The sequence below is a fragment of the Neomonachus schauinslandi genome, chromosome 10 (genome assembly GCF_002201575.2).
Source record: "Neomonachus schauinslandi chromosome 10, ASM220157v2, whole genome shotgun sequence".
NCBI classification, from domain to species: domain Eukaryota; kingdom Metazoa; phylum Chordata; class Mammalia; order Carnivora; family Phocidae; genus Neomonachus; species Neomonachus schauinslandi.
The window spans coordinates 114,343,805-114,369,331 of NC_058412.1; the positions used below are offsets into that span (position 1 = coordinate 114,343,805).

General features: G+C 41.8%; 1 protein-coding gene across 3 annotated transcripts in view; it reads right to left on the bottom strand.

Annotated features, from left to right (window-relative positions):
- NCOA6 (nuclear receptor coactivator 6) overlaps positions 1-25,527 on the bottom strand; it is a 104,498-nt gene continuing 78,971 nt past the window's right edge. For all 3 annotated transcript variants that reach the window (XM_021689022.2, XM_021689021.2, XM_021689023.2), the window contains 6 exons: positions 24,346-24,467; positions 17,410-20,394; positions 14,450-14,518; positions 11,619-11,655; positions 8,219-8,364; positions 1-530 (listed from right to left, as the gene is read on the bottom strand). In XM_021689022.2, the coding sequence (XP_021544697.2) occupies positions 487-530; positions 8,219-8,364; positions 11,619-11,655; positions 14,450-14,518; positions 17,410-20,394; positions 24,346-24,467 (3,403 nt within the window). In that variant the 3' untranslated portion in view covers positions 1-486. The remainder of the gene's footprint in view (positions 531-8,218; positions 8,365-11,618; positions 11,656-14,449; positions 14,519-17,409; positions 20,395-24,345; positions 24,468-25,527) is intronic.

Sequence of the window (25,527 nt, forward strand, 5' to 3'; positions counted from 1 at the left end):
TTTCACATTGTACAAACCCTTAGATTCTCTTTATTCACTGGTCCATTTCTACAACAAATACATCCAAAACACTATATAATAAAATTATTTACAACATTTCCAAATGAGAAGATTCCTTTTGCTCCCACTACTGCTATTCACACACATAACTTCCACAGCACAATACATCATTAGAAGATCTAAAAATGCTCACCCTGTACTCTAGGCTGCTTAGGAAATATGAAAACTAATAACATAATCGCATTAGCTCCTCTCAATACATGGCAATATTTTAGAAACCTCGAACTTCATCTTGCAACACCAAAAGGGTTCAACAACTCTGCTTTCCCCATTGCACTTTATGAAACAGGTTGCAGGGACTAGGAAAAGGGCCATATTATTAAAATGACTAACTGTACAGAAATGGATTTTAAAAAGTCACAGCTCAAAACTGCTTTTTGTAAAATTCACACACATTTACAAGGATCAAGCCGCCGTCCAGCTTGTTTACTTGGATTTTCTTCGCTTGGATTGCACCACGCTGGTTATGTCTGTGGGGAAAGGAAGGACATGCTCAGCTGAGGCAACTCTTTATGGCAGTGATGTTTAGGCAGTCCACAAGAAGTAGGGCTGGTCTAAGTGGGGCCCTACTGGACTCTGAATAAATCGAAGGGCCTCAAAAGGAGCACTCAGTGTGGAGACGGTCTCAGGCTTCTGTGGGAAGAGGTCCTGGCTCTCTATACTAGGGCCTGGTTCCTGGGGAAGTCTGACACAGGTGGTGGGAGATGAAGCACACATACACAGTTGGAAAAAGTGGCAGGGTAGGGGGAGCATCTTGAGCTGGGCAATTAGCCCTACAACCTCCACCACCAGTTCTTATCACCCGGTGAAATGACAGACGGAGTGCTTTTGTGAGAAATGAATGAGTCTTGCTACAAGCAAGTGGTAAATTGTGCCAGAGTGCAAAAAAAAAAAAGAAAAAAAAAAGTCTCTGGATCCCTTTTGGAGTCAAGCCATTGTTTTGCAGTAACTCTTTTTGCCTTACTATAGTCAAAGTCTCTAAATAATATGACCATGACCTGTGGTCAACCAGTATCTATTGTGGCCTAGCCAGGAATAGCAAGGCTGTGGATACATATAGGCATAGAAAAAATTTAGAGCAAGCCACAGCCTGCTCTGAGCCCAGGTGAGCCTGCAGGCTTCATGGAAGAGTGGGGAACTGAGTGACTTATACACGGAGTAACAGTGGCATAAATGGAACAAGCGTGTTTTAATTCCTTTACTTCCTCTTGTATTATCATAGTGTCTTCAATCATCTCAATCTTATTCCATATTTAAACCATGTTTCCACATGGGGCACCTGGGTGGTGCAGTCAGTTGAGTGTCCAATTCTTGGTTTTGGCTCAGGTCATGATCTCAGGGTCTTGAGATAGAGCCCCACGTCTGGCTCCGCACTCGGCACGGGATCTGCTTGAGTTTCTCTCTCCCTCTCCCTCTGCCCCTCCACCCCCTTGTACTCTCTCTCTAAAATAAATAAATAAATAAACCTTAAAAAAGAAAACCTTCCTCACAAAAGTCTTCTACAGAAGGGTACAATGAATAGTTTGAAGCTCTCCAAATGTAAACATTTCTTTAAAATCTTCTGTTCATCTTGGGACACCCGGGTGGCTCAGTCGGTTAAGTGTCTTCCTTCGGCTCGGGTCATGATCCCAGGGTTCTGGGATCAAGTCCCAGGTTGGGCTTCTTGCTCAGCAGGGAGTCGGTTTCTCCCTCCCCCTCTCCCTCTGCCTACTGTTCCCCCTGCTTATACTCTGTCTCTGACAAATAAAATCTCTAAACAAAAAATCTTCTATTGATCTTGAAAATTCACTCTCATTCTTCATACTGCTCCATAGATCTTTTGGCTTTAATATGAAATCAACGTTTTAAAATTACTTCCTATCAAGGAGAAAATATTTTCTACCACAGTACTATGTACGAATCAATTTTATTGGTTTCTGGAAACTAGGCTAAATTTTCTGATGCTGCATGTTAGGTTCAGTGTTCTAAGCAATTTTTTTTTCTTTTGTACCATATTTTGAAAGCCCAAACTTAAGATGTAGATGCAAAAAGTGAAAATGTCACTATTAGCTATAGTAATTGCTAAGAAGGTCTCAATGACTTTCCAAGAAGTGACCAGTGCAATATTTTTGGGCTTCTGTTGGTGTAAATTTCAGTATGTCTATCTACTTGCTGGAAGGTCATGCTGCTTGTGCCATGTGGTAGAAGAATCAGTCTCTCTCTGATTTACTCCTTAATCTTCTGCTAATCAGATGACAGTTTATCTGACAGGATGCGGATAATGGTGTTCTTTAATTCCGTGTAAATAAACTAAGAGTCTCACACACCCCAAAGTTCCCTATGATCAACTCCCTAGTCCAACTCTTAAGTTTCATTTTCACTGTAGTAAATTTATCATTTGAATAAAAATATACAGAGTTGTGTTTTTTTTTTGTTTTTTTAAGTAGGCTCCACACCCAGTGCAGAGCCCAATGCAGGGCTTGAACTCACAACCCTGAGATCAAGATCTGAGCTGAGACCAAGAGTCGGACACTCAACCAAGTGAGCCACACAGGCGCCCCTACAGAGTTGTGTCTTGAATGTTCATCCTTAGAAAGATATCTGTTAATTAGGCCAACTTTGAGAGCTTCTCCTTTGTTGTGATATGAAGGATCGAGTGGTGTCTGAGAAACACCTATGTGGCTGGGAAAATAGGTGAGAAGGGGGAAGGTGCAGAAGCAACCTCAGGCTCTCCCTCCCCCTCCTCTTTCCTTGCCTTTTCCCACCTTTCACTGCTTCACAGCACCCAATGATCTGGCAGACGGACTCTGCTTCTGCAGGCCAATCAATGAGTGGGACCACGAGTAAACAAGTGATTTGTGTTAGAAACTGCAAAAAAATAATCTTTTAGATACCAGGGTTAGCGGTGGGAAAGATGGTGTAGGGTGTACTTTTATACTTTCATGAAGGAAAAAAACTGCATCAACCTGATACTGAAGTCTCTTTATCACCTTCCCTGGATAAACCTAGACAATCTGGGTCACAGGGCAATGTCACTTTTGATGTCTTTATAAATGTCTAAAACGGTGAGTTTTTTTTTTGTTTTTGTAGTTCAATTTTATACTTCCTCTAAAATATTACCACTTTTACTACTCTACTGAACACAATGAAAAATCCAGAGGTAAACTCTTTAAGGTAAGGAATTCTAGGGAAGTAATGAAGTGGCTGATGGTACATGCAGGGTGTACATCAGGTCTGTTCCTAAAGGATGCCTACCTTATCTGACTGTGCATAATCCCACTCCCAAGACCCCATAACCAATACCATACTACCAAAATAAAAATTATATATATTGTTGAAAAATCCTATTTTTTAAACCACCAAAGATTTTACAAATTAATGTCTTCACAGATATAAAAGTAGTTCAAAGACTAATAGTAACACCATTTATATTAATATTTTGAACCAACTATATGGTAAAGAACTTGGTCAATAACAGTCTTTCAGATGGCCATCCATATATATCCTTGGAGAACATTTACATTTATAATTTGATATGGGCATTTTCTCCCCCCTGGTTGCCTCATTTTGACCGTAAGTAAATTTGGCCAAACCTACAGGGTCTATTAAATCTTCTGTTATTTGGAGTTTACCTTTACCTTTCAAGGATTTTTAGAAAATGACCTTTGGCCTTGTTCACTTCATTATGTTTTTTTACTGTACTACTTCTAGCCAAGATTTCTATTTTTTGTAAAAGAAATTCTGGAAATCTCCTTTCAAAATTTTCATGGCTGGTTTCTGAATGATGATGCTACAAGAGTGCAGTTTCAGGCAGTTACTGTTCAGAGTTTTCTCCCATATCATGCTCATTTATATTTCCACAGTAACACTTCCATTTTAAGATTAATTTTTTTTTGTTTTTTTAGATTGTTGCTTCTCAAGTCACAGGCTGTGGGTGCGGTAGGGCTATCACCCCACTTTATTGTCAGACGCATCTTAAGGCACTCCAGGGACATCCAAAGCTGCTGCTGATTATAGGTTGCTCTGAACTTCCTTCATATTAGCATATTTTCCCTGGTTTCAAACTTACGCATTAAACTTCATTTTTAACTACTGATCTCTTTTCCCAGTTGAAAATATAACATAAGGGGTGTCTGGGTGGCTCAGTCGTTAGGCGTCTGCCTTCAGCTCAGGTCATGATCCCAGGGTCCTGGGATCGAGCCCCGCATCGGGCTCCTCGCTCTGAGGGAAGCCTGCTTCTCCGTCTCCCACTCCCCCTGCTTGTGTTCCCTCTCTCGCTGTATCTATCTCTGTCAAATGAATAAATAAAATCTTTAAAAAAAAAATGAAAGAAAATATAACAAAACCTATTATGAACAGAAGAGTAAATAAAGACTGATAAGGGAAACGAGACAAATCATTTCTATGTTAATAGGGAACACATCATGTCAGGAAGTAGAACTACTCATTTGCATTTTATAACAACACACCTGATTAAGTATAATTTTTAAAAAAAGCTCACTGATTTGTGGGAGCCAATTTTTGTGTCTGTAATCAGAAGTGGGGTGGGGGGGACCCAACAACCAAAACCAAAACAACAGGTTAGAGAGTGACCTATCAACCATGTGGGCCTCCCTGGACTTGCCCAGAAATAATCTGTCCCACCTGCTCCAATCTGGCTGTACAGCAGGCCTTGGCCAGCATGACGTAAACAAACTCTGTTCCCACAGCAGGAGCATGGTTAATGTCACTGGTTCTCTGACAATACAAATGTACCAATACTTCTCATTATAAACTGCTCATATTTCTCAGCTTTCAAGATGCTCATGAACAACAGACTGTTTCTGATTTTGTTTGTGCATATATGACCGAAACTGTATGAATGCAAAAAGGCAAACCTTTTTTCCCCCCTCAAAACTTTAAGAAGTACTGATGCTGCAGAAAGATGTTTCAGGTACCCAGCACTACTATGTCTCCAAATAGGTGTTGCATAGATTTTGGAAACCACCGTGATATTTTATGATCATTCCCAGGGTATGGGTTCAAATATGATCACAAAAAGTTATTTTATGACTTTGGTTCAGAATTCTGGATACAACATAGCATATTGCATAGCAAATAAAAATGCATATTTATTCTATAATCTGGATCCAAGAGCTTTAACCCTTAAAAATCAAAACAGCGATAGCACTCATTTTGGATTTAAAACCTAACTTACTCTAGGAGTTCAGAACTGACAGCCTGAGGGCTTGAGGCTGAAGTGGAGATCTGTACATGACTGTGATTCCTGGGGTTGGCCAGAGCTCTGACATCCTTTCAGGAGACACTTATCCGGCACCCCTCCATGCAAAATCACAAAGCTTTCAAGTCTTTAGGGCTTTTCCTAAGCCACTTGTTAAGCCTCAGAGCAGGGATGGGGCAGGCATTCCAACATGACTACCACCACCTTGGGACAATGTCCAGTTTAAGTGTACAAGCCTATTCCCCACCCCTTTCTAAAATAAGTTCCAGCTTTCCATCTTTGCTTGGCTGGCAGTTCTCTACAGACTGGCTCTAATTTGGGTATCTCTTAACTGTCCCAGCTGCTCCTTTGATTCTTTCTGGTACACTGTAAATGACACCCTTATTATCTTGAGGGTCTGGGCTCAGGTGAAGTTTCCAAAAATCTGGTATGTGACATCTCTAAAGGCCAACACTTGTTTCCCGCCCTTTTTTTTTTCCCCCACTTGTTTCCTGCTTTAAAGGTAATTACACACCATTTCGACAGCCTAGAGGACCTTGATCCTTTGGGAAAGTGAGGGGCCAAAAGAATACAAAGAATTGAGGGGAAGCAGGTTTTCCCACAGAACTCCAGGAATCTTCCCTGTGGTGGTCTGATAGTATTCAATTTACTGAAAGGAGTGCTTCCTTCCAAACAAATCTCTGCCTCGGAGAGGATTCTAGGGAGAACGAAGAAAGTAGCTGGTTCCTTCTCTGCATCAAAGTGGGGACACCAAAGAGGACCCTGCCGGTGGTATATACAGGACACCCGGGAAGGAACGAAGACCGCTTCCTCTCTGATGGGCTCAGAGAAGGTAGCTTCTATACATCCACCTATTTGTGATCTGTAGACCCCTGGCCTACTCCCAGGGGCTCTTGTGAGGATTCGTGAAATTCTGGCCCAGAAGCACAACCTGCTAATGACAGCTGAGCTCTCAGGTCAGTGTCTGGTGTTGGTGCACCAGAACCTGCCCTCATCTTCAGGCTGGCATCCCAACAGTATTTGACTGTTTCTCAGCAGCGCTGCTGATATCAGGCCCTTGGCCAGGATCCCAGCTCTTGCCTAATGTGAGGGGCTCAAGCTCAGCTTCATTTCCTCTGGAGATGAAGTATCATACCCTTCCTCAGATCTGGGTACCTTTTGCCTAGAATATTTCATTCAATCCCATAGCCTGCATAATGCCTCCTCATTCTTCAGGTCTCAGCTTAAACACCATTTTCTCCAGAAAGCTGCCTCTGATTTGGCAGAGGAGCAAAGCATCCCAACTACATGCTCCTACAGTACCATGTAATTTTGCTATCACAACATTTAACATTTAACACATGGTATTAGTCTTTCTGGCTGGCATAAAACTGATATGATGAAGACAGAGACTGTCTTTTCACTCTTATATTCCCCAGGGCCTGGCATGTATAAATACTAAATATATATCTGATAGACGGTTACTAATAATTTCTGATTATATACCTCTTTGCATGAGGCGCCATACTAGGTAGGTACCAAGGATACAATGGTGAGCAAAACCAGACACCTCCTGCCCTTGCAGAGTGCATAGATTAATTACCTATCACATAAATAGACATAAAGTTACAGCTGTGATGTTATGAAGGAGAACATGATGCTATGATTTCTCATAGCAGTGACCAGGGAGCTAGGTAAAAACAGTAGGAAGTTCATGAGGAGAAGAGAAGAAGGAAGAGGGAAGCACATTCCCTGCAATGGGTGTAACATACACACAGGCTTGTGACAAGGGATGAGAATGGCATGTCTGAGTTGCTGAGGGAACTCAGATGAGGCTGGGAGAGGCTGACAGGGGCCAGACCACATGGAAACTTGGGGTCCATGTTGGTGCTTTTAGACTTTAATCCTAATTACAATGTAAATCACTGAAGGGTTTTAAGCTGGAGTTGCAATGGAGACGGGGCAAAGTGGATGAATTTGGGTCACCTGAGATAAAATCAGCAGCTTTCTGTGATGGATATGAGAGATGTGAGGATGAGGGAGAGGTGCCAAGGAGGATGTGCCCAATGGACACATCCCTGTGGTGCCATTCCCTGAGGTGGGGAACACTGGCAAATGACCTGACATTGTGGGTGAAATCAGACATGTTGAATTTGAAGTCCTGCTAAGGTTGTACATGCAGTTGTCTACGATTTCTAGAGGTCTGTACTAGAAGTACAAATTCATGAGTTGTCTGTGAAAGTTCTAACTAAGAAAGTGGGGCATGAGTGAGATCAGTTAGGGAGAGAAGAGTTGGAGAGAAAGGGTGACTCAGGATCGAAGTATGAGGAAAGCCAACATCTAATATCTGCGTACAGAGGTTGAGAAGGAGAAGTCAGAGAGGTAGAAAACGATATCAAGAGCTCTAGGTCAGAGAAGTCAAGGACAGCGTGCATTCGAAAAGGAGACATCAGTCAAGAGAGGAGAGAAAACTGGTAAGGTTCCTGACAAGGTCAGAGAAGATGGGATCAAAGAGGTGCAAGTGGAGGAACTGGCCTTAGACTTGAGGAGTGACAGCTGCTCTATTATGGTAGGAGCAAAGGAGGATCCTGGTAGATTTATGTCTTGGTAGCAAGAGCTGAAGCAGTTCTATTTTCTCTGTGAAGAGGTGAGAGTCTCTGCTGAGAGAGAGGAGGGAAAAGTAGAGGCCAGAGGAGTGGAAAAGAGAGTTGACCACAGAAAAATGGCTGGGCTATATTGAGGCCCTATCTGAACAGGTGATCATGAATCAATTTGCCCTGTTATATTCTTTTTTTTTCCCCAACAGTGCTTGCTGCTGTGTACACACACAGAAAACACACAGGTAAACGAACTAAGGAAGGACAAATAGTAGAAGTCAAAGTAATAGAAGCAAAGATGAAAGACAAAGTCCTCTGCTGTGGTGATAAAGATCCCATTCTTCTATCTGACCCACAATGGCACCCACACCCCACTGCTAACCTTTAGTAGAGCTGGAGGCTGAAGCAGGCCGAGAGGATCGCTTGCGATGTCCATTTTCCACACTTTCAGAAGCCACAGTTGGCTCTTCAGTTCGGGAGTTTCTGCGGCTTGGGGTTTTGGACTTTTCAATGATCTCTTTGGGCTCACTGCCGACAAAGGGAAGCACAAAGTTTCCAAGGAGGTGAGGGAATCAAGTCACACACAAAAAAAGGTTTCTTCAGATAGAGTTTCATTTGTAAGGCAGGAGATTAGGAACTATACAGTCATTCTGAAGAGAAAATATTCCATCCTGGGACAATGAACACAATTACCTTCTATATTACTGACAATTTAAGAGTGAGTCTAGTTTGTTACACTAGTAAAAATAAAATACTAAAGCATATTGCTGGTGAAATTGTGGAAAAACAGGTAAGAAATTAAGAACTTGGAATAAAAATTCCCAAACTTCCTCACCCATTTTTCTAAAATAACAATATTCCCTTTCAAAAAGTAATAGTATCTAAAATCTAGGGAAAAAAAATTTTTAAAAATCTAGGAAATTAAGAATATATACTGGCATTTCCTATGAGCCTGGTATAGTCAGATAATGGCATGTTATAAGTCACATTATAGAATATACATGAGGATATATTCACAGTATACTATTGGGTATACTGATTGCCCCTACCTCAATCCCCCTTTTTCAGTATGCAGAGATTTAAAATTGGTAATATGCAGTACTACTAAGGGTACGGGGAGAGAAACTCCTGATATAAATTATATAACCCAATAGTTCTCAATAGGGGCATTTTGCCTCCCAGGAGACATTTAGCAATGTCTGGAGACATTTCTGATTGTTAAAATGACTGTCTTGACTGAGGCAGGGATGCTACTGGCTTCTTTTGGGTAGGGGCCAGGCATGCCACTGAACATTCTATAATGCATAAGACAGCTCTTCTGTGTAACACCCCGCCCTGGTAAAGAATTATCTGATCCAAACTGTCAATAACGCCAAGGCTGAGAAACCCTGGTGTAATCCTCTGGCTCAGCAATTCCATTTCTAGGTGCCTAAGGAAACAAATCTTTTTACAGCGCTCTAATTACACACAAGGATGTCAAAGCATTTTATTTATACTAATGAAGACAGAAGACCTAAATGCTTTACAATAGATTATAAAACTAAAACATGGCACATCCATATTCAGTCATGAAAAATCATGTTGTAAGTTTATTTAATGATAAAAACTGTTTATGATACATTATTGTGGGAAAAAAGTTACCAATATTATGAATAGTATAATCCCATTTTCATCATAATACATGTTGAGTATATATATGTAACCACATATAAATGAATGTGAGATACATATGTGTGTGTGTGCATGATGTATAGTGCTTATATATAAAAAAACACTAACTAGCAGGTTATATAAATATTAGATATAGTATTTATATGTAAAATACTCCCTATCTGTATACATACTCTCAAGAGAAGTAGAGAAAGATGAACTAAAATATACATAGTGAGTATTGTTTGAGTCACAGGAATACTGGTTTACTGGTAATTTTCTTCTTTTTAATTCTCTGACCTGAATTCCAAATTTTCTTTAATAAACTTTTTACTGCTTTCATGGTTCAAAAAAATGAATGTCAAAATCATTAGGGAAAAAAAGCTGATTAAATTTGCTTATAAGGCATGGAACTGAAACAAAAGTAGTACAACAAAGAAAACAAAAGAAGCTGGTCAAAGGGATGCCTCTTCGGGAAGTCTTCCATGACCTCACTTCCCAAGTGAAGTTGTCTCTTCTGTCTTTTTGGTTCACAATCTGTCTCTGGCATTCTAGAGCACCCATCAGATTGTACAGCATATTTTCTTTTAATATCTTCTGCCTTCCACTAGATCAGGAGCTCCTTAGCGGCATGAACCATGGCCTATCAACTATCCCTAACCCCTCCATTTTCACTCCTGCCTGAGGATCCTTCACTAGTGGCACTATGGCTGGAAATCTGGCCATACTGTTCGCTACCTTGTTTTATATCTAACCACTGCCCCACAAGCCAACGTAAGTGAAGAAGCAGCGAGGCTGGAGCTGGGGTGGAATTGTAAGTCAAGGGGTATTTACATATCCTTTTAGAGATGTTACAGATGGCTTTCTGGCTAGGAGCCCAGAAAATGGTCAAAGTCTCTGAGGAAGAAAGATTCCTAACAGAGGTGCCTCTTTCTTCTGGCAAAACAAAAGCCACAGTAGTACTGTCCTGGTATTTATATGGTCAGTGCTCAGACAGCTCTGGAAACAAACACCCACAGGATATTTCTGGTGTGATTATCTTCTTTCTATAGCCACACAGTTGGTGCATGCTTGAGAAAGGCAAATGATTTCAAGTATTAGCCCAATCCAAATAAAAATACAGGCAGAATGATGTAGTCAGAATATCAATGAGTTTGGAGGCAGAAGAACAGGGGTCAAGTCTTACCTATATATTTACTGGCCATGATATTTAACTTTTTCTATGCTTCAGATTCCTGATCTATAAATCCCCATGTTGTCTGCTGCAATACATAAGTGTGAGGGCTCTGGAGTCAGAGCCACTTACTAAATCTGTGGTCTTGGGCAATTTAGTTAACTTCTCTGAGCTTTAGGTTCCTTATCTTTGAGACAGAATTTACCTTCCTAATAGATACTGTGAAAATTAAATGAGATAATACACTTAGGGGGCTTGCAGCCCAGTGCATGGCATGGAATGCATTCACATAAATGTTGGCTATTATAACCACCTCAGAGGGCTGATAGGAGGATTACATGAGAAAATGAGTGTGAAGATGTTTTACAAACTAAGTTGTACAAATATGATAGATTCTCTAAAATGTCGTCCAATGTATTAGTACACTAAAAAAGGAATGACTTTTGAAAAATAATCATACTTTTCTCCATGGGGTTAATGAGGTTGAAGTCACAGGTGTATTTCATTTTGTTAGGTCGTGGGGCTTATAGTATAACAGAAAAAGCCTGAGTTTTGGGGTCAGACCCCACCTGGTTCTCTCTCTTATGCTTGGAGGAACAAACAGCTGTACTTCAGAAGGTGTTGCAAGAACTATTATTAATGACAATATAGCAACAGCGCCTACATACTGAACATTTACTATTTACTCACTATGGTGAGTGCTGAACATGTTCTCTCATTCAGTTTTCAAAACAACCAAAAAAGGGAGAAACTTAGCCACCAAGTTTTATTAACAGAAATGTTACTTCTGAGGGGTTAGGACTCATGACAGCTCCCCCGCTTTAGTAGGGAAAAGGGACTGGTACAAAGAGTGAAGGAAAAGGCCAAGGTGAAGAGAGGTTTAAAGGATGAGAAAGCCGATACCCTTCAAAGAGGCTTATGCCATTTTCATGCTGAGTCTGCAGAATGATCATCTTACCTTTGTCCAGAGACTATGGCAGCATTTGCCTCGAGTTCTGTGAAAAATACAAAGGACAGAAATGAGATGTGGGAGCTCCTGTTGTCTATGTCCACTGGGAGAAGCACGGTGTCTATGAGAATTCTGAATGCCCTATTTAGGCTAACATGTCTCTGTGTCCAACAGGATTCTCACCCTACATGGTACAGAGACAGAGTTGGCAGGGACACAACTCAGTTGTCTGGGGCATAAGACACTTACTTGGTCTATTTTTACTTCTACTCCACACTGTGAAATAATCCTGTTTGGATCAATAGAATTAAATTCACACCGCTTGGTTCATATTTCACCCAGCTATAACTAGGTTAGTAAAATAAGCCTCTTCCTCTCATGTAGAAGAGATTGTTTTTATTCTTAAAATATCTCCACCCTCTTGATACTTGTTTTTAAAGACAGTAACCTTCAAATATGTCTTGAATATCTATTCAGGATGCATTCTCTTCCAAAGGACTTCCTCACTGAGCTTTAGAGGGCAGATTGCTTTGCTTTGAGATAACACCCACAGACTCCATTATGTTCCTCTCTTCCTCAACCTCCCAGAAACACCCTCCAAAAGGAAAACCTCAGTAATTTGTCTAGCAGGGTTTTGCTTAAATGAGCACTCTATGGGTTTACCAGGCACTTCTTTCTCAGCCTCAGCAGAAAAACATCTTCCTCCATTATATGCTTTTAGTTCCATCTTTGCAAAAGACTTTTCTGATGCACCAGATAGCAGCGATCTCTCCCGCTTCTGGACTTCCACAGCTCTGTCCCTGTCCCCCCTTTTAGAAAATTTAGCACTGCAGACTCACTGTATGCCTAATCTACCCCACTGACTACATGTTAACCTCCCTGAAGGCAGTGAAGTCAGAGTGCACGGGTTAAAATTCTGACCCCACTGCTGATTAGCCATGTAACCTTGAGCAAATTACTTGACCTCTCTCTGCTCAATGCTTCATCTGAAAAAAAGGGGACAATCACTTTACCCACCTCAAAATTAAGAAGATTAAATGAAATAATACATATCAAAATTTAGTACAGCACCTGGCTCTTAGTAATAACTTAATATTAGCTATTATTATTATTGCTTTGATGCTCATGTTGATACAGCCTTAATGCGAGGAGCCTTTCATCTTCAATGCAAGATGAGGGAATCCCTGCTTCCCATTTGCTACTTAGCTCCCATATCTAGCCCATAAACCTTGGAAACCCCACCACATGAAACAGATATCACCTCACTGAGTACTCTCTCTGCTCCCTTGCTGGCTCCACTGGAGCATACAAACTCAGGTAACATGTGCTCAAAAATGAAAACAGCTCAAAGGAGGCTGATTACATAAAAATTTTGATTAGTTTGCTCATCTGAAACAAAATTCAGTGCTTTTGAGAACTTTAACACTATCAGAGATAATTCACGTAAGTACAGATCAAAGGAATTTGGTGAAGGCAATTACTGACTCTGGGGGCATTTTAAGGAGATTCATTTAAGTAAAACTTTTAAAAGGAACAGGATTCTTCGGCCAATTATTCTGACTTAGATGTAGGATATGATAAAACATATTTTTCTGGAGTAAAGAATTGGGGCAGGAAATGGAATTCCCTTCCTCTTTCTAGTTGCTTCTTTCCTCACCAAAAATGAATTTTACTATAAGCCCTTCTGTGAATAATTCGCTCCACTCCCACCCTTCTTAGGTGCCTAGCACAATCATGTGGGCAGTTGGTAGCAAAGGAAGAATCTGGGTGGCTGAAATGTTTTTAGCTCATCCATTCATTTCAGAGGCCTGATTTTACTCAGAGTGTGCGACAGAACATAGCATAGCACAAAGCACCTGAAGCCCATTTTAAAATAATCATAAGTTAGGGCACCTGGCTGGCTCAGTGAGTGGAGCATGTGACTCTTGATCTCAGGGTTGTGGGTTCAAGCCCCACACGGGGTATAGAGATGCCTTTAAAAAAAATCTTAAAAATAAATCACAAGTTATACCTTAATTTCAATGGCTTAGGCCCACAAAATTAAACACAGCAGTATTTTTTTGCTTACAAATTTTGTCAAGTGTGAACTGTATTGTAAATGAGATTCTAACCTCCTTGGGAAAGGTCATACTTTTTTTTTTTTTGGTATCCCTCAATACCTCCAGTGACAAAGGGCCAGGCAAGACTAAACTGTAACATATTTATGATATTTATCTGCCTACGAAGGCAGTGCTGTTATTGCCATCAAGATCCTCGTGCGTTCAGAGCTGACACAGCATTCCACAACAATTATTTGTCAGATTACCATGGACTCCATCTTCCAGAAACACCATCCCTAGTGCTATTTGCAATTTCTTGGTCATGGGAAGAAACATAATGCCATCCAGAGATGACTGCAATGACTGACTCCCTGGGGAATGGCTGCCTCACTGTAGCAGAGGTTCTCAGAACAAGCCTCCACTCCTGTCATGAAAGTGCAATTACTAGCTTAGTGCAGTAACGCTTGCCACCCCAGCGAGCTGCCATATGCCAGTCAGTCAGCTGCCAGCTATGGGTGCCAGGGTCATGGAACAGGGTAAACTGTGCAATGGAAACCACCCATAGCTGGGTGGCAGGCAGACAATGGGCAGTGCAAGGCCCTTCTTGAGTTCCCTGGCTGACACCAGGAATGCATAAGACAGCAAACTGGTCCAGGGAAAATAACCTCAAATAGTCACAAGCTCTGCTGCTCAACTGAAGTCTGCTCTGAAGCCAGGAGGTGAGAGACTTTCAGCCAGGGGAGAAGCAGTTCCTTCACATGTAATCCATTCCATTCGGAGTTTTTCCAAAGCATGCCTTACCTGGTCTGGCAACAGACCCCTGCAGTATTGTGGCTGGAATTTCCTTTGAGACTAAACTTGGTGAAGGGGCTAAGGCAAGGGAAAAAAAAAAAAAAATACAGGCCTTTTACTTTCTTTTCTCAACAAAACAGAAAACACTAACTGAATCAAGGGCTCAGTAACTGCTGAATACACATCCTCTTGGAGGGCATTTCAACTGCCTTGAAAGGACATTTCAAAACTTACTTAAAAAATTAGCTATTGTACCACACAGTAACACAGACCACCAGCAGGGGTATTTGTTTTTCCCTTTTGTGTGTACAAAGATCAAGGAAGGAGGTGGTCATGAGGACAAGAGCACCCACAATTTTTGCTTCTTAGGGGCATGTTCTATCCAGTACTCTGAAAAACTCCAAAGCATACCTTAGTAGGCAACCCAAACACTTTCAGAGGAACAATTATACCATTCACCTTAGCATTTAAAAACTGTCTCATCCCTGTAAAGATTACACACAGACCTGAAATGAATCATACATTTTCTTTTATACTTTTCTACAGCACCTGGCAAAGAGTGATGGTCATAAAGCAGATATTCAATTCATACTTGATGAATAAATCATTTGATATGTCATTTACTTGTCTAACAAACAGTTACCAAGAACTTAACTAGGGGCAAGGCACTGTGCCAGGCACCTTCCAAGACCAATTATTATTTCTGCCCATCAGGAACGCAGTCCAGTATAAAGATAAGATACACACATGTGATACACTGGAGTGCACTGGGATGTTATATGAAGAAGCCTCATAAAGTATAAAGTGCTATGGGAATCAAAAGCAAGGATCAATTCTAGATTGAGAAAACTGATGGCACAATGGAGGGAATAAACATCAGAATTATGCTTCGGAGGACAGAGAGTACTTAGGTCCTTGAAGAGGAACAGAACAGGATACGCAATGTACTCCAGAATGGGAGCTTCCTGGATCATACAGTAAAGATTAAGGGCATAGATACGCCACAGTCACTCGAGGATTATGTCCTCCCATCTTGACATTTCAGTCTAACATCCTAGATAAACTAACAGTAAGTTTTACCCGATTGTGGAAATTGTGAATTTTGTAGATTTCTCTCCCTGCCTAGTCAGTAATGCATCTGTATTAAGAATTTATTTTGGATGCTTATCTCATAAAGCTTAAAACTATACCTTAGCTTTTACTTTTAACTCTAGTATTGGTTTCTCACATTTTCAAGATAAAAACCCAGAAGCCTCTTGAAAAAGAATGGAAACAATCTCAACTAAAATTGAGGGGTTTTTTTCCAACTACAGGTTCATCTCCCCAAAACTTATATATTCCTCTAAGATTATATATGATCCAGATAAAAATATTTTTTCATCACTTCACCATTATTCTCTGGGTATGTGGGGGGGGAAGTTCTATAATAGAAACATTTAATAGCAGAGAATATATTTAAGTCACACCAGGTTTCTTCAATTTTAGAGGTCACTTAGAGGCAGAACTAGAACCAGAAACCTAGAGGACCCAGAGCTGTGAAGTCTCTGTCTCCTGTAAGGGCAGTGAACTCTTCAAGTGCCTTTATCCCTCCTTGTATCTCCAGCATTGAAGTACAAAGGCAGAGAGAAGGGGAATTAACCTTTCCAAAGCTCTGAGTGAGGCAGTGTGCTGGCCACTTTATGCTAAGGCCTCTCCTTGTATCTGTATAAATTCTGGGAGGTAGGAATTACAGCCTCCCTTTTACAAGTCAAGTACATGACTTACAAGAGGTTAAGGAATTTATCCAACTGTGATTGATAACCAGAATCTGAACTCTGATCATACCCTGAAGTTTATGTTTTGAGGGCTTACCACTCAAAAATGTTCAGCTGCATTAAAAAAGATACGCACTATTTGCTTCCCTAGGATATAGCAAAGGTCCTTCTCAGCTTTGGCAGTGCGTGATTGGCTCCACTCTGCGGGAACAGAGCTTCTATACCACTGAGGCCTCACAGAAGAAGGAACATGTGTGTGTGAGAGCAAGGCGTGAAGGGAGGAGGGGAGGTGTAAGGACACCAATGCTCCTGTCATTTGCCCACCTTAACAGTACATAGGAAATAATCTAAGGATATACACAAATTGGAATGGCCTAATTTACAAAGAGACTGCATCAAAGAGAAATCAGTAATAATTACTTACATGTGATTACTATGTTCTGTGCTAAGCACATGATACGCATTACCTCACTGAATTCTTAAATTCTTAAATTCTTAAAACTATTGCTGTCTCCATATTACAAAGAAGGAAACTCAAGTTTGGAGCAGTCAAGTAACTTACCTAAACCCATAGAGCTGGTAAATGCTGGCACTGTGATACTAACTCAAGCCTGTCTCTCAACCACTTTGCATCTCCTGGGTCTATAATCATGAAACCTGGGTTTTTGAAAAGCTCTCCTTTGGAGTAGCCAGTCAGAAGAGAATAGTCTCTGGGATAGAGTACAATGAGGAACGGGCCATGAGAACCCTGCTCTGAAACTGTTGAGAGCAAGTCATTATCACAGTAAGGAGAACTTGCAGAAGCTGCTATTCACCTTTAAGGGACAATGTTAAACTGGAGGTTCACAGTATGGACTTTGAACAGATACTGAACTCTGAGCTTCGATCTTCTCATCCACAGAATGGGGTTAGGGTTACCTGACATGGTTGGTATGATGATGATGTGAGATAACATATGTAAAGAGGCTACCTTAGACAAACTTTATATAAATGAAAGGCCTATCATTATTTCAGGAGCTGAGAGAGAACCATGTTAATAAATGTAAACTTTTTTTTTTAAGTATATTTCCCAATACTTCCAATAAATAAAACTACCACTATTGCCATCTGGCCCATTCTTCTTCCTCCAAGTAGAAAAGAAGTCATGCTTTCTTTTGTGGGATAGGTCATCAAAAAATTCACATGAGGAGATGATGCCAGGCCCCAAGTACATACCTATGCTGGGCAGAAGCTCTGGATGGGATCCCACCTTCTCCTCCACTAGGCCACCCGCACGTGGCTCAGGTGCTATGCCAGCATGATTGTTTTTTGTGGCCGGCGCCGTGGAGATGAGCTCAGAGGGTACCAAAGTGGTTACTATTGAGCGCATACTGGTGGGGAGAGTACCGCCAGGTAAGCTGGGTCCTGCCGAAGTGGATCCCGGGCCCACAGGGCTAGAGGTCATTTTTAGCAGAGTGGGTGCTGGGGGTGTTGGGGTTTTACTGTCCAGCTCTGTGGATAACTGCTCTGTTCCCATGAGCCCTGGAGTTGTGGTCTCCAGCCCTTGGCCTTCAGTCTCTCCATCTGCACCATATTGCTCTTCCCCTTTCTCAAGAGAACCTGTAACTTTCTTACATGCCTTGGTCAACAAAATCTGGCCGATTTTGTCCACTTTTCCTTTGCCCTTACTAGAGGAGACTGGGCTTCGCCGGCTGACAGATGAGCCTGGACTATTGGTCAAAAGGGGAGAAACCATTGTGGTTGACTGTGAGGAGGGCAGAGTGCTCTGATCTGCTGAGGTGCTCACCTGAGGACTAGCCTCATCTGGATTCAATTCTTTCACTTGCTGGACAGGGGGATGAGGAGGGACAACTGGAGAAGTGGTACAAGGCGGGGAAGGAAGCTGAACAGGGGTGGCTCGTGAGTTAAGGACTAAGGGTCGACCAGTCTGTATATTTGGAGCAGTACTACTGGAGGGGGCATTAGGTGGTACAGGAGCAGATGAAAATTTTATGTTCTGAGGTATGTGTAAAGGGCCAACAACTGCAACAGAGGGAGGCATCAAGCCAGAGTTGGTTGTCAGTGGGGCTGCAGGAATTGTGCTTGGCTGTGATCCTTTCATAACCTGAATTATTGAGGATGAATTGATAAAGACAGGTGTAATGAACTGGGGCCGGGCATTAGACTGAGCAGCTGACTGTCCCTCAGAAACCATAACCTTGCTGCCCACATTGGGCATTGTGACAACTGTTGACATCAATGCAGACTGCAGGTGAGTTGGCAGAGCTGCTGATGTGTTAGCTGAAGTTGTGATAGGATTGGAAGTTACAAAAACAGTTATCTGATTTGGGGGCAAGGAAGTGGAGATGGAGGAAGAGCTGACAGGTCTTGACATTACTGGAGGGATGCTTGGTGCAACATTAGAACTGACCTCACTCAATTCTGGATGCACAAGGGTTGAACACGGCTCATTAGCGTGAGGTAAATTTAGGGAATTAGAGGGTTCTTTAGAAGAAGACGGATCCTGCAGTGTGGGAATGACAGATGCTTTTTTCAGGTCCTCCCCAGAAACTAATGGAGGTGTTACTTCCAGATCTGTAAGCCCAGGGGGTTTAATGGTCACGTTAGGAGCTCCAGAGTTGTCAAGAAGTTGACTTAACGATGTCGGTGCTTCCCTCATAGCAGGAGACACCAAATTTTTGTTCTCTTCAACACTGGGAAGTTTGTTAGGATCCGGAGGTTGCCCATCCTTTTTAGATTGATCTTCAGGGACAACCATTTTAACTTCTTGGGCAGGGACTGCTTTGAGCTCAATGTTTACCTGCTCCTTCCTACCCTGGGCATTCTGGCAATCGCTGTCCTGAGGCACATTCAAGCTCTCCTTGTTATCCTCGAGAACACCCCCCACTGCAGCCACAGGCATGGTAGGATTCTGAGGATTCAGCCCGCTGTTGTTAGGGAAGCTCCCAGGTACAGGGGGATTGGTCAAAGGAGTGGGACTGACCAATACATTTCTTGGCAACTCCACATTTTGCAACAGGGTTGTGTTTGTTTGAGAGGCCAGAGTAAGCTTAGGGGTTTTGGAATTTTGTCTCCCAGGACTTGGGGTGGTTTTCCTACTGGACCCAGGACTAGACCTGCGACTGTTGCTTGGACTAGCCCGTTTTGTTGCTCCAGAATTAGACTGCTTTCCAGAATTCACCACCACAGAATCTAATTTGTGAGTTTGTGGGGCAGCAAAATTGGAAGGATTATTCATGGTAAGATTTGAAGGTGCTTGCCCGATGGCCTTTAATGTTGTTGGATTTAGGCCCTGCTGATCAAAGCCCCTGTTTAAATTTGGCCTAGGAGGTAAAGGAATATTAATCTGTGGGGGGAAGAGTCCTGCTATGGAGGCATTGAGTCTTTCTGGGGATAGACTGATTTCTGATGGTTCTGTGCTGGGAGGGCGATTGTTGGGTGTCTGAGGATAGTAGGGTCTGGGACTGGCTCTGTTTGGTGTTTTAGGCCTAGATGTTTGTGTTGGAGCAGCCACATTTGGAAAATGGTGGCCATGGGAGCTGGGCAGGGAATTGACAGGGGGTTGCTGGGGAGTTGCACCTTGAGTTGCTGAAAGGGGTGATGGCCCGGGTTTTGGCCCCGTCATCATTAACTGATTTTGGGAAACCACTAAATGTGAAGGCATGTTGTTTGGGCCTCCTGAGACAGACGGTACTTCACTGCCACTCGCTTCAGGGAGTGAGGCCATCTCTCCCAGTGGTGAGCTAGAAGGATTCTGGGGGTTCTCCTGGTATACCATTTTCCTTGAATTGCTTCCCAAAGCAGTATTCACAGGCATAGGCATTCTCTGTTTATCAGGTGACGGTGGCACGGAGGAAGGTCCTTGCAAACTGACCATGACGGGCACACTGCCACTCTGCTGCATGGGCATTCTCTGGGAGTCTGGGTTCAGGGGGCCCCGTGTGGGGTGGACACTTTGGGAGACTGGAAGCCTAACTGATTTGGGGTCCTGCTGCATCATGAGCATCATCATCATCTGCTGCTGCTGCTGCTGCGACTGTGGCTGACTGGGAGGCGGCGGCTGCTGTGGTGGCGGTGGCGGTGGCGGCAGCTGTGGCGGCGGCTGCTGCTGTGGTGGCTGCGGTGGGGCTGCCACGTGCTGCATGAGCTGAGGAGGCATCTGCTGAAGTGGCCTCTGTTCAACTGGTTGAGAAGGATAACCTAAAACAAGCCCCCCAAATCAGGGAAGTTAGATTTTCGGCAAGAAAAGCTCTGCTACCTTTAAAGCACAGCCAAGCAATACTCGTCTGGGCGGCGCGGGCAGGGCACGAACAGCTCAGGCATGGCCGCTCCTGGGGGCGTGGGGCAGCCCCTCGCTTTCCAACATAAGCCAAGGGGCACACTGCTTACGGAAGCACAAAGCAAAGCATCCAGAACCTGGAGCTCCGTAGTCTTCAGGGTGTGAATGCGGCACGACTGCACCGAGACTACCAGACAGACACTGTGTGCTGCGCGCTCAGAGCGGCCGACTTCGTCCCAGCCACTCATTCGGAAGAAATGAGAACAATTCCCATCGACAGCAAGGAGCTGAACACCCAGCACTGGGCTCTCACGTGGGCATAATAAATATGCCACTGTCCTTGGGAATGAGCTAAGGCATTTAGGATTCACTTTTTCTGTTATCACTGATTAATTTTTTTAAGGCTAGATTTTGGGAAAATGCCAGCACCGAAGATAGCCTTTTTATTCTTTCAACAGAAGTAAAATATAAGATGCTAGGATTCAATTCCTTAAGAGGGATTTAAAATTACTCCAATCCATTGGCTCCATGCACCATGCTGCATCCTTCAGGCTCAATCCTTTGGGGACCCCAACTGAATTAAACTGCCCCTCTGATGTAAATCAGTTTAATAAATAGTAGGAGCTCATAGAAGCTGATACACACATTGAAAGTCAATTGAGGGCACTGAAGATTTTTTAATGGATATTAATTTACATTTACTTTCTTACATGTTAAAACTCTATTTGGAGAAATATTTTCTATGAATCCACAATGGGAGAATAAGCAAGCCAGAAGCATTGCCCTCAGGAATAAAAAATAATTTCGGGAAAAGAATCTGGGGGACAATGGCTTATAGATTTCCAGAAGGCAAGAGCTCAAATGATTCTTTCTTTTGTGAAGATTTTACTTGGCATTTTATTTTATTTTTTTAAAGATTTCATTTATTTAATTGACAGAGAGCAGAGACAGCGAGAGACGGAACACAAGCAGGGGGAGTGGGAGAGGGAGAAGCAGGCTTCCCGCCGAGCAGGGAGCCCGATGCAGGGCTCCATCCCAGACCCTGGGATCATGACCTGAGCCGAAGGCAGATGCTTAACCAACTGAGCCACCCAGGCGCCCCTTTACTTGGCATTTTAGAACTAAAGCCTTACACAATCAGCAGAAAGGAAAAATCTTTAACCAGGAATAAAGGGGGTTCCATGGGAAAAAGTGGGGATATAGCTGGGATACAATTTCAAAAACTAGATTTATTCCATTGTTGCATGAAAAGTACATAAGGAAAGTTTTACAAAGGTGCAGGAATAAGAAGAGTTGGCTCTGGCAGTCGGCAGAAATGATGATTCAAAATTTTCACAGAGCAGCTATCAAATGCTGCTGATCCACAGGGTCAGACCCTGTGGTCCATAGCTAATTAATGTCTTCTGGCCAAAGATTTCCATGGCACCACTGAGTACAATGTGCCGAATTCAGTTTTGAAGATTTTTTAAAAATCCTTTTCTATTTTAGGCCCAAGTTACTTCTTTACATTTATAGAGCCAATAATATGTGGCACTTCTACAGGTTTAACTCAGGTTCCCATATTAAAATAGTCATTTCTGTAGAAGTCCACTTTGGTTGGGCTATGACACACGTCTTTTATCTTTAAATCAGCCCACCAGGCAGCACAGTAAATACCAAAGAGAGCAGAACAGATAATACAGCAGCCTCTCAAAAGTAATAGCTGAGGGCACGGCTGTTATAAAGGTTCCAGAAGCTGGAGGCGGCAGTCCAAAGGGCACTAATGATAAGAAGACAGATTGGGGGGGCGCCTGAGTGGCTCAGTTGTTAAGCATCTGCCTTCAGCTCGGGTCATGGTCCCAGGGTCCTGGGATCGAGCCCCGCGTCGGGCTCCCTGCTCAGCGGAAGCCTGCTTCTCCCTCTCCCATTCCCCCTGCTTGTGTTCCCTCTCTTGCTGTGTCTCTCTCTGTCAAATAAATAAATAAAATCTTCAAAAAAAATAAAAATAAAAATAAAAAGAAGACAGATTGGGGTTGCCATGACAGAATGGTGGAGAAGGAAAGCCAGGGCACACACGGTGTCTATAACATAACCAAACACCCTATTTGTTAATCAAGGGATGAAAGCTCATATGCCTTTAGGCACCAGGCCAGTAGTGAAGAAGAGAAGTGGTGTGGGATAAGACAGTAGTAGTCCTGTGGACAGAGCCAAACTGATCAGAATGGATGTTCTGTCTAAAGGCATTTAAATTCAGGTTTTTGTTTGGTTTAAGAAACTGCATGACAATTCAAACACATAATAGGTCAAATTCAGCCTATAGGTTCCTAGTTTACAAACTATGGAAAGGAAGCAGTGTGTGTGTGAGGACCCCTGGGATTCACCTAAGAATTCAGATGTGTCTGAGGGAAGAAGGTACCTTCCTATTCATAATGCCTTTTGGATATACCTGTCAAGACTGGTGACCTCCCCGCCTCAACTGTGCTGCTGCAACTCACTGACTGCAAGTGTGGTGTGCCCAAACAATTTGTAATAAATAACACAAAGTACTGACATCATGATGTATTTACTTCTTTTTTTGATTCACTTTTAAAATACATAAATTAAGGGTGGATTAAAGTTTATCCCCCAAATAATGTCATTCTCATTTACATGCCAAAAAGGAGGTGTAATAACTAGTGAGGAAAAAACAAAACATAATCTTTTGTATACACAGGGGAGAGTGACCTGAGTATAACAGGCTCGTGTGTCTTTAACTGAGTCACAGGGGACTATGGTTACAAATCACTGCTCAGGCCAACAGTAACAAGTATAGAGATACTGGCCTTAGTTCTTCTGCAACACCTAGGTTGGAATAAATGAATTTTAGGAGCTTTTTTCTTTTCAACATTTAGAGGATATTATTTTATAGTCAGAAAGGGGAATAACACAGGGGACTTCAACAATACTGATCCTATTTATTATTCAGTTGGGTGGTAGGTACATGAGTGTCTTTTTATTACTCTCATATAGTTTTTATGCTTAAAGATTCATAATAAAACTGCTATAGAAAAATCTTACTGTAAACCCTGTTCTCTGCTTCGAGAAAACCCTAGTAGGAAAGGCTGCAAGAAAGGCAGGCAAGCAGGATTAGAGTGAAAACATCTTTCCATTTAATCTTATTCCATTTTGATGCCAACTAGAACCTCGATATTGACAAGAATAAAGAGGCACTTGACATTTCAGTCTGATTTTTTGAGGACTTAAAATAATGAAGACTAATCTAAACCATATATATACAGTTAACCCTTGAACAATGTGGGGGTTAGGAACACCAACCCCCTCCCCCATGCACTTGAAAATCCACATATAACTTTTGACTCCTCCAAAACTTAAATACTAATAGCCTACCTGCTGACTGAAAGCCTTACTGATAACATAAACACTCCATTAACATGTATTTTGTGTTATATGTATTATATACTGTATTCTTTTTTTTTTAAAGATTTTATTTATTTGTCAGAGAGAGAGAGAGAGCCGACTGAGCCACTCAGGCATCCCTATATATTGTATTCTTACAGTAAAGTAAGCTAGAGAAAAGAAAATGTTAGTAATAAGAGAATACATTTATAGTACTGTATTTATTGAAAAAATTTGTATATAAGTAGGCCCATGCAGTTCAAACCCGTGTTGTTTAAGGGTCAACAGTATATACAACATAATACACAAGCTTCAGAAAGTTGTATTTGAAATTTTTACTTAATATCAAGGCAAAGTTTCCAAATATCAGACACACTTTATCTCTAAAGAAGCCTAGTTAGGAGACAAAATAAACTACTACTGTTTCCTTGAAAAGAAACCTTGCACTGCTGTATAAATGATGAAAAGTATATAATCTTTAGCTAACATTTTATCACCTGGTGGTCGGTTTGAAAATTCTGGCAGTTTAGGGCCCGAGTTGTCCAAGTTAATTCCTTGTTCTCCTGGCAATGGCTGCTGATCGGCCTCTTCCAGCCCAGCTGGGCGAGTATCTGGGGTACTAAAAAATAAATTACACATTTGAGAGTAAGTTGCATAGTTTATACATGAAACTAGCTTAACCTCTCCCCTATTTCTGAAGAACTAAAATATGTTTGCATTATCATCTTTATCATTACTTACATCTCTCTAGTCTGATAAAATATTCAGTATTTGGCATAGAAATAATCCAGCAATTTCATTACATAAAATCTACTTAATCTAATAGTATGGCTATTTACTCAAAGTGCTTTCTACAAATTTCTGACATAATGATTTTCACATTAATCATCCATCCCTTAGATGTTTTAAAACCTGATCATAGTTTGGGCTATCAACATTATAAACTACTGTTTCTGTGAAACCACACTATCTTTGGTGTAGTTATCAAGGTCAATCGGGGAGTCCAGATTATTTCTTTTTTTGTGGATAATTCACAACACCTTGCAAGAAGTTGTAGGCTGGCTGATAAAAATGGTATCCAGAGAACAAAGAAAAACGGAGAATACTAGAACAAAGCTAATTAATTCTGCTGAATGAGTATTTGCAGACATCCCCGTTGGCTTTGGGATGCTTTCATTTTTACCTGGTTGTAGCTTAGAATTTTTACTAGAGGAAAAAGAAATGAAAAGAATGTTATTACTAATACCCAAATTCCCAAAGAACCAGCAGCTCGCATCCATTTGGTTTACAATCTTATTTCTAGCTGCACCTTTCTTCCTTATCTTTAGTTTCCCTTTGCCCTGATGTTGGTCACCCACTTTTAGACCGTATTTGATCTCATTATATTCTGTGTAGTTTCTAAGCCTTACCTTAAATCCATTTTAAAAAGTCCTAGCACATGGAAATTTAGAACTTGAAGCAGGTCCTTAGCACATCCAGATGCCTATATCAATTTGTTCCTTCTATGACTTCTCTCTCACTTCAAATTTTAAGGATTCTGTAGGTTTTACTTTCATGGAACTGCACTGCTAAAAAAAAAAATCTCAGGTATCTGGTCTAGCCACCTCATGTTATGGATGAGAAAACAAAGGCCCAGAGAGGTGTAAGAGGCCCATGGTTCCACAGTGAGCTACTGACAG